The sequence below is a fragment of the Callithrix jacchus genome, chromosome 10 (genome assembly GCF_049354715.1).
Source record: "Callithrix jacchus isolate 240 chromosome 10, calJac240_pri, whole genome shotgun sequence".
Classification (NCBI taxonomy): domain Eukaryota; kingdom Metazoa; phylum Chordata; class Mammalia; order Primates; family Cebidae; genus Callithrix; species Callithrix jacchus.
Genome location: NC_133511.1, coordinates 9888515 through 9898895, shown reverse-complemented (window position 1 = coordinate 9898895; position 10381 = coordinate 9888515). Strand labels below are relative to the sequence as shown.

General features: G+C 39.5%; 1 protein-coding gene across 3 annotated transcripts in view; it reads right to left on the bottom strand.

Annotated features, from left to right (window-relative positions):
• Positions 1-1889: 1889 nt before the first annotated feature.
• ZC3H12C (zinc finger CCCH-type containing 12C) overlaps positions 1890-10381 on the bottom strand; it is an 84451-nt gene continuing 75959 nt past the window's right edge. For all 3 annotated transcript variants that reach the window (XM_009006739.5, XM_078339405.1, XM_035264469.3), the window contains one exon: positions 1890-9916. In XM_009006739.5, coding sequence (XP_009004987.1) covers positions 8520-9916 — 1397 coding nt within the window. In that variant the 3' untranslated portion in view covers positions 1890-8519. The remainder of the gene's footprint in view (positions 9917-10381) is intronic.

The following is a 10381-nucleotide window of genomic DNA, read 5'->3' as shown; positions in this document are numbered from 1 at the left end:
CTGTAGTCTCAGCTACATGGGAGGCTGAGGCAGGAGAATTGCCTGAATCCAGGAGGCGGAGGTTGCGGTGAGCTGAGATCGCGCCATTGCACTCCAGCCTGGATAACAAGAGCAAAAACCTGTCTCAAAAAAAAAAAAAAAAGGAAAGAAAAGAAATAAGGATGTTGCAGGTGTTTTGTTTTGAAGAAATTCACTACTATTATAGTTGCTTTTTATCAAACTCCCCTTCTCATTCATCAATGTGTATTAACCCAATGGTACCAGGTGGAGAATAAATAAAATCCTTATCCCAGGTAACGCCAGAGCCTGATAGCATATTCTCCTGGATTCGCCCTCAGCCTATGGAAGTACCTGGGGAACTCTCACACCTAAAGCTTATTTTGAATATGCTGACTCCTCTGCCAACAATGAAACATCAGTGATCCCCTCTGCCAGCAGAGCCAAAAGAAATGGTCTAAATCCCTAAGATTGCAGTTACACAGCTTAATCAAGTGTGTGTGTGTGTGTGTGTGGGGGGGGACTTAACAATGCAAATAGCAATTTTAGGGAAAAATAAGAAAAGCAAAGGTCCAAAAAGCAATGCAGGAGGAGAGCCTGCTCTCTGAAATAGTGGCTTCTCATGCAATGACATAGAACGTCCCAATGTTAAATCATGATCATGAGAACATTTCACTATGGTGACTGCACTGGAAACAGAGTATTTCATTGATAGAAAATTACCAGGACACTTGGGTCTGGAAGATACTGCTGTCTAGAATAGCTGGGATACAGTGAAGATTGCTGTTTTACTTCAGCAAGAACAGGGTGGATGCGACATTGTATTTTTTGCATCTGTCTTTGAGTCATCCTCACACCCACTGTCATCACCACCATCTAGCTAGTGACAATAAGCCTGTGAGATGGGCATTCTCATCATTTCACAACTGCGTATGAAAAAAGACTCTAAAAGAGAATTTGCCCAAATTCTACATATTGTGTGTCATATATATATATATATATAGTTACCATAGTAATACGTGCAGGACTGAGATTCAAACACAGCCCTGGAGTACCTGCCAGCTGTCTGCAGTCTCTCCCAATCTGTGCAGGTATTTCACAGACGCAGAACATTTCCCCACAGTGATCTAAGTTTTCCAGCCTCAACTATTAAAGAGATAAAAATTTCCATTTCTATTTATTCAAATCTGTTCAATCTATATTTACAAACAAAATCCTTATTCCTGTTGGCCATGTAGCCCTGTACATTCCAGGCCAACTACAGGAAGGGGAACTCCTTGAAGGAAAATGTGTGGATGCTGGTTCTCTGTGCCCCACTGCCTGTCAGGGTGTCTGGACATCAGTGCTCAAAGTCAGGCTGCATTCTGTTAATACCACTGCACCAATACGAGTCTTTTCGATACATTTTTTGAGATGGAATCTCGCTCTGCCACCCAGGCTGGAGTGCAGTGGCGTGATCTTGGCTCACTGCAAACTTTGTCTCCCGGGTTCAAGCAATTCTCCTGCCTCAGCCTCCTGAGTAGCTGGGATTATAGGTGCGCGCTACAATGACCAGCTAATTTTTGTGTGTGTGTGTATTTTTAGTAGAGACAGGGTTTCACCATGTTGGCTGGGTTGGTCCCGAACTTCTGACTTCAAGTGAATCGCCCGCCTCGACCTCCCAAAGTGCTGACATTGCAGGCGTGAGCCACCGTGCCTGGCCTTTTCAATACATTTTTAATCAATCGGCAGCCCTCATAATCAGCAAAGAGGATGTCCGTGTCATCTAGCATCCAAACTCCAGGTCCCTACCAACAACACTCTTAGGCAGGCATCTGATGGTACCTCAGAACCACCAGGAACCAACACCACGACGGGTTGAGAAATAAAAAACACTCTCATCATGCCTTAAATGATGTCTAGTTGTCTTTGACATTTAATTTCAGTTTTCATAGGAATTAATTATGGCTCTAACATTACACTGATACTGACCACGCATTTATCTTACATAATGTTGAATGCAGGCAAACTAGAGAAGTATGATGCTTTGATTTAGCATCTATGCTGCCTATGAGATGAATTTCTTCATGAAAGAAAAACAAACCACCATAAGAAAAAATAATTTTTAAATTTTTTTCTCAGTGGCAGAATCACATAGCTGTTTTGATACAGATTTCCAGTAGGTCCAAAATACTGCTTTGGGAATCGTAAAGGGTCCATTACAGAAATACACAGAACAGTGGATAAATACAATCACATCTGTTTATCAGGTGGTTACACTGGACATCCTTTGCCTTACTTTTCCTATAAGAAAAGATCACAGGATCAAATCAAAAATTCTACTAGTTGGGGAGAAAAAACCCTAAAAGCAAAAGATAAAATCAATGACCTGGTACGCTTGCAATGAAATGCTTTGTCCCTGCAGAAGTTTGCGTGTTTGTGAGTATTTCACATAAGGTAAGAAATGTATAATTTCAAAAAAACTGAAGAAATTCAAAAACATATTCTTCATAAAAACAAACCACTGCTTTTCAATGCCTTCTTCCCTTGGAACATAAGCTGCTTTAAGAAAGATAACGAAAGCATCAACGGACATCTTGTTATTCATCTGAAATACTTGGACAGAAAACTGGCAAATCTGGTACGTGGTTCAAGAAGTAAAACGTTACGGATTTTAAAAAACGAAGTTAAAACATTGCACATTTTCTACTGCCAAATGCCAAAAACCTTAAATTGTCTTTAAATCTAAAAGACTAAGGATCTTAGAGGAAAAGCCACTTCTAATCCATAATAGTAACACTGTAACAGGAGTGACAAGCAAGTTAACAGAAACTACTAAGGAAAAACAAAGCCACCACTTAAACAATGAACACTGTTAAAATTTTAAAAGAAAGTTCAGCGATTGCAGTGGACAATGATGGGCAGATTGAAAGGATGTTGCTCATGCAACACCAGGTGTAAAGCACTGGGAATGAACATGCTCAGCAGCGTGTACTTCCAATGAATTCAAATTACACACGATCATACGAAGAGTATCATTCACCAAGGACAGTCCAAGGCATGTGAAAAACCTACATTAAAGATCTGGATACACAAAGCAGAGATACATTTTATTTCTTATAAAGAGTTACATTGAAACATGCCACTCACATCATAGCTACAATTATGCTAGTCACGATTTTTAATCATACAGAATAAAGCTATAGCATGTGAAATTACAATATATTTATCTGCTTTAAAACCATTTTTAAAGAATGGCAGATATGTCATTTATTACAAGCCAAAACCAACAGAAAAATGTAACTGGTAAATGCAGCCAAAATGTATTTGTGGCTAATTAAATGCTGCAACAGATTTTTTTGGTCCATGAGACTATTAAAAAACAGAGGTTGGTAAGGGATTCCTATTTATCAACAGAAAGGAAAGGTTTATGAAAAAATTCAATACAAATTAAAACATTTTAACAGCATGCTTTTTTTTTCGGCAGTTAAACAAGAAATAGCTTAAATAATGGGTGTAAACAGGTAATAACACTCGAATTAAGATGCTTTGAGTGTCTCACAATTCTCTTTTGAAGGACATCAGATTTTCTTTTCTTTTCTTTTTTTTTTTTTTTTTGAGACGGAGTCCCTCTTGTTACCCAGACTGGAGTGCAATGGCACGATCTCGGCTCACCGCAACCTCTGCCTCCTGGGTTCAAGCAATTCTCCTGCCTCAGCCTCCCAAGTAGCTGGGACTACAGGCGTGCACCACCATGCCCAGCTAATTTTTGTATTTTTAGTAGAGATGGGGTTTCACCTTGTTGACCAGGATGGTCTCGATCTTTTGACCTTGTGATCCACCCTCCTCGGCCTCCCAAAGTACTGGGATTATAGGCGTGAGCCACCGCGCCCGGCCCAGATTTTCTTTTAATGTCAACTGAAATGCAATTATGACTTCTTCTATTAACATATACTAGGATTTGCTGCTTGGGATCAGCCAACTATGGCCCAAAGGCCAAATCTGCTCTGCTTCCTGTTTCTGTAAATAAAGTTTTATTGGAACACAGCCACACTCACTCATTTACATATTATCTGTGGCTGTTCTTACGCTATAAAGGCAGAGGTGAGTAGTTTTTAAGATGGTATTTTAAGACCATATGATTCCTGAATTATTTACTATCTGATCCTTTTCAGAAAAAGTCACCCCTTCCCTAGGGGGCTAAGACGGTATATGTTTCTTTCATTACCACTGTTTTCTCTTATTCTAATGCATGTGTCTAATCCGTCTCTTTTTAATACCTCATTTTATGTGTTGGTGTATATACCTTGGAAGCTTAACATGTTAGCTGAATTCCCATCTTTAATATATTTGAACATAAGCATATGTCCAGCCAGAACCTGTTTGATTTTAGGTCACTTGGAAATTCTCCAGGAGTTAGACGATCAGAAAACGGATGCACCATATACCAACAGAATGGCCAGAAAATGGTATATCTTAATTTATCTTGAATGAGGAAGTTGGATAGAGAAAAGAATAATGAAACCCAAATATACTAAGTAAATACCATTGTAAATCAGAGGGAAACCAGCTTGAGAGTTTTCAAAACACACACACACACGCGTGCGCACGCACACACACACCCAGAGCCATCCTCCCACCTACCACAAACTAACAGCTATAACATAAGCAAAGTATATTTGCTTTTATAAATATATTACTGTCTATATACATATACATATAGATACATCCATAAAAGACATGTTAAATAATTATTTGTATAATCAATACTACTTTAAATTTTTTGTGTATTTCAAAAGTACACATTCTATTATAATTATCAAAATAATTCTTTTAAAATACCAAGAATAAAACCAGTGAAGAATTGCTTTCCATCCAAGTGGTTCTAAATCTTATAATTGGCCATCCAGACCCCAGACTTGGTCGTCCACAACTCAAAGAAACGTAGTTTAATTAGAGAAAAGTTAGTCATCAGAAGCACTCCTCCCAACCCCTGTTTTTAATACCACATAACAAATACATATTTGTGTATATAGATATATATAAAATACTCTTCAGTTATATTACATATTCTCATAAATGAACTTTCATAAAAACATGAAGTTCAAGTTTCCACCAGTGTCAAATATCTTATCCTGGTGGGCATTTCTTCCAAATGTGTAGGTCAATGACAAACTCTTATCAGGATATGTAGAGCGATCATAAAAACAAGACTGAAAACGTCTGTATCACATGCAAGAAAGGAGGAAATACTAAGGGCCAGTATTTGGCCAGTTGGGTACTATTCCCTCAGGACTAAGACACAGAGACAACAGACTGGTTAATTACTGTGTAAAAGTACAGTCAACTGTCAATTATTCAGGGGCAAAATACTCTAATCTGAATCCTTTTTTTCTCACCAGTTGACCATGTCTGGCAATTTCACTTATTAACACACCTCTCTGGTTATTTATTAGCAAGTCTGGTAAAAGATTTGGTTAGAGAGAAAGTTTTGGCTAAAATGAAGCCTTCGGATCAGCAATGGATTGAATTCAATGGTGAACTCCTTTTCCTTATTGCTTTAGATAAGTAAGAATTTGCTGTACTTAAGGTCTGCCAATTATCTCATTCTACCGCTCTGAAAGCAACATTGGTGCTTCACAAAAAGGGGACAAATTGTCCTCTTCACATAAGAAAACTGCTATTTTTAAACTCATAGCTAATTACACTGAAGGATTTAGTGTGGGTAGTTCAGAGCTATTCACTTCAGTAGAGGTGACAGCTGGCTACACTATTTTCCCACAGTTTAAAATCCATGAGGCAATGACAAATAGTCAACTAATAACACAAGAAGGTAAAAATCAAAGTGTCACACACAGCTCACCTAAGATCTCACTGAAATACATGTAGTGAAATCTGGCAGATTTTCAAATAATGAAAATGCTAAAAGGTAGAAAATGGAAGCAAAACTTAAATGTATAATTTAAAAGTGATTTCATACTAAAAAAGTCTTAGAATATGACTAAAATAAAATATATCACACATTTATGACCCTATTTTTGGCACTGAGTTAGCCTCTACATTTTATTTATTTATTTATTTATTTTTGAGACGGAGTTTCGCTCTTGTTACCCAGGCTGGAGTGCAATGGTGTGATCTCGGCTCACCGCAACCTCCGCCTCCTGGGTTCAGGCAATTCTCCTGCCTCAGCCTCCTGAGTAGCTGGGATTACAGGCACGCGCCACCATGCCCAGCTAATTTTTTTTTGTATTTTTAGTAGAGACAGGGTTTCACCATGTTGACCAGGATGGTCTCGATCTCTTGACCTCATGATCCACCCGCCTCGGCCTCCCAAAGTGCTGGGATTACAGGCGTGAGCCACCGCGCCCGGCTAGCCTCTACATTTAAACTTGCCTTACAGTGACTAACCAAATCAAGGAGAACAATGTCACATGTGAGTAGGGTTGCTCTCGGACAGACACCACCCAGAATGAGTTGTGTGGCCTCACCCACGTTATTTCTGGGTACAGATGAGTGCCACTCCTTTCAAACACAACAGCAATAATTGTGTAGAATACCACTTTCCTGAATTAAGTTTGCTGAACACGGTTCAGATTATTGGATATGTCAATATGCACAATGCCTTTTAGAAGCATTTACTGTATACCGAAATCCTACTTCCTGCAACACACAGTGTTGCACAAGTAGTGAAAATGTTGTCCTAGTCAAGGTGCTCAGACGTTATTTTCAGGCAGCATTTTACCTTTATTTTAAGCTCACACTAGGTAAGTTTTAGGAGAAAGAAAATGCCAATAAATTTATTTAATGTGTTTTAATATATAAAACTAAGACAGACACTTTTATTTATCTAAATTGTTATTTTTATTTTCTAACCTATTCTAGACCTCAATTTTTACTTTAAAAATTTGTATTTAAATAAGGGATAAAATGTTGCCCAAAAGTCTAATCATAGTTACATACTTGTGTTTTAACTAGATCTACAAATCAAAATAGTTCTTATAGTTAAAAAGATACAATTTGTATCAACAGTAAAAGGTACTTTCTGGCTTTTCAGGGCTTTACTACAAACGTAGCATGTAGAATAATCACAGTAACTAGAGCATCTAGGCAGACTACAGAGAAGGATCTGAACTCGTCTCTTACACCAAGTACAATTCAAAATATGGAGGCAACAGTCAAGTGATATCAATCACACAACTGTCTGCTACTGACGGCAAAATCTATCTTCTAATCCGCAGAAATGCATTCACCGCTAGCAAAACTCATGCCTCTGAAACCAGAAATATCCCTTACTAATACTAGAACAGACTTTAGTCTGTATCTAAAACTACACTATATGTGGCAAGAATCTGGCCTTAATAATATAACAGGCCCCCCAAGAAAACTACCTTCAGGAAAATGGAAAATATACAATATCTTACAAAAATTTTAAGTTACCATTTACAACTCCTCCATTACCATTTCTATAGTGCAGTATCAAGAAACATTGCATATCCTCAACACATAAAACCAGCTCAGGCCAGCCTTGATAAACAGCAGGAAAGCTAAAGAGGAGGCTAAGTATAAAAGTTGCATTGTAAATAATTAGATTCATTAAAAACAGGCAAGTGCTGTGAAAGGGTTATTTTATCCAGTATTGTTGTGCCCCAAAACAAAAAAGACAGACATATTAAAAATATAAGTTAATGGAAATCTAGGAAATCAATTCCATTTCTACTGTCTAGAAGCACGTCATAGCTGGATAACGAAGCTCGAACCTGTAACAGTTACGGCTTTTGCCTTTTTCATTAAAAAAAAAAAAAGGAAACATTTTTTCCATTGATTGCATCTGCTTTCTTTTAAATCGACCATATTAAATTAACTAATTTCTTAACAAAAAAATCCAAACAAAAATAACACAATGAAAAGTGCCGTATTGTAAATCATTCTAATATATATACTGTTACCCATTTCAACAGAAAACTGGTAACTTACATTTTGCTTAAAATATAAAGTCAGTGCTGTAGTATATCTTTGTTTCTATAAATAATGATTATAGCACAAAGAAGCCCACTTTCCCCAAATAAAAATAACTTAAAAAGCTGTAAAAGAGTCTAATTAAGCTTGGCTTGAAAAAATAGTTTGCTAGGTCTCGTCAAATGTCCCACATTCTGAAGGTATTGTAATTGCTTGCAATTGATAGGCAAATACCAAGTTAATAAAACACAAAACAAGGATAAAAAGTGCTGCATATAAACCCCTGATGCACCAAAGATTAATATCAAAGATCACAGATACATCTATTAAATCAAACTGGAAAAATTTCCAGCCAAGGATATAGCTTTAAAAAGGAAATGTTAAAAAAAATTTAAATGTAAAGCAATCCCGTGATACTTCCACCATGTGGGGCTATACATACAGATTCCATGATACAGTATTTCACATAAATGGATACTATATAACCTCCTTGCCGAGAAGGAGATCACATGTGCTATTGTAGCAAACCTCCCTCAGCATTTGAGCTGAACAAAAAACTACTAAACACCACAAAGATGCATCATCTTTCAATAACCCAGCTGGGATTTCTCCACTAAAATGGCTGCAGCGAGCTGCTGGGCGTCTGTCATGTGGGGATTCCTTTTCATGACAATTCTCACAAGGTCGGGTGGGAAGATGTTGCACAAATTGATATAAATCTTTTCTCGGTTGTCTTGATACCTGGGGGGATCTTGTGGCATTCCACAGTACGGGATCCGCCAGGCCGGATCCTGCTGCTCAGGGAGGCTCTGGAAGGTGAACTGCTCATAACACGGCTGCGTAGAGTTATCCGGCAAGGAGTAAGTCTGCCGGTACCCATAGGCGTCGATCCCATAACCTGGCCTCTCCCAGCTTCCCAGGCCTTCCTGGCGGGAATAAGGCTTTCTTTGTCTTGAAGGAGAACTGTCATAAAGTCGAGAGTCAGAGATGCTGTCTATTCTCGTGGCCACCAAGGACCTCCCTAGGTGTGGTGCCTTAGAGTGTGCTGAACTTGGAGGAGAGGGGTAGTCGCCAGGACAGCTGGACCGGGCGCCCACAGCGGGGTGCTGCAGGTGCAGAGCCAAGTGCGGAAGAGGAGGCTTGTGATGGAACTTTGGTTCTTCGTGACTGTAACTTTGCACTCTGGTTAAGGGGTCGTGGAAATTCTGCAGGAAGGGCTGAGAATTAAGGCGGCTGTGAGGGTGCATGTGATGACACTTCAGATTCTCGTCTAGCTGTGGGTCGGGGGAGCTGACATAGGACCGGTCATTGTACCCCACGTAGGAGTCACTGCTCCCACAGCTCATGCTCCCTTCACTGCTGCAATCAGAAGCTACGGAACTTATTCTATAATCTGTGTCTAAGGAGAAACGCCTTTCAGGGCTTCGTGGGCCTGAGAGACTCAGATTTGAGTATGCATTCAGCATGGAGTAATATCCAATGTCGACAGGCGAGTCACATTTTGGATACTGTTCATAAGGCATTGGCGTTCCATGATTTTTGGTTGCCATTATCATTGGAGGATACTGTCCCTGTGGTCTTTGATCCTGAGGTGGGAAATGAACTCCAGATGGAAGGCCATTGCTTAAAGATGTAGTGCTTTGGGGTTTTGCAGTAGAAGTAGCTGGGATGCTAACTAAGGAAGGTACGGACCTTGTTTCCAATTTGTTTTTGGTGGGAAGCTTTTCTTCTAGGTCTTGGTAGACTTGAGTCCTTATGCTTGGATCTGATTGCCTCTTTGGAGCACCTCGTTTGACATCAGAAGTGCTATCAGCCTTGGTGCTGCAAGGAACACTGTTGCTTTTCACCAGTCCCCCTTCATTTGCAGTTTTGGCTGCCGTATTTCTGGACATGGCACGGAGTTCATCAGCCACTGACCGCTGCGGCTGACTGCCCCTTTCGGGATGGTAATATTTGCACTTGTGTCCATAGGTACACTTCTTTCCTAAGAAGAATAACATTAATTAGGCAAAGGAGCATATCCTCAGATCCCGCAAACTCAGTTTGGCCCTATGTTTTTAACTTGTAGAAGAGACAAGGACAGAACTGGGAGTTGTGCTGAGGGTTACCCTGTTCTTTACTCCTGAGAAACGTCACTTCTCAGTCTTCTCACTTTCTTACTATCAAGAGCAGTAGGAAGTTGGCCGAATGAGCAATAATCACCTCCATAACTTTTTTTTTTTCTGGAGACAGCGTCTTGCCCTGTCGCCCAGGTGGAGTGCAGTGATGTGATCTTAGCTCAATGCAACCTCTGCCTCCCAAATTCAAGCAATTCTTGTGCCTCAGCCACCTGAGTAGCTGGGATTACAGGCATATGCCACCACACCCAGTGAATTTTTATATATTTTTAGTAGAGACCAGGTTTCGCCATGTTAATCAGGTTAGTCTCAACTCCTGGCCTTATGCGATC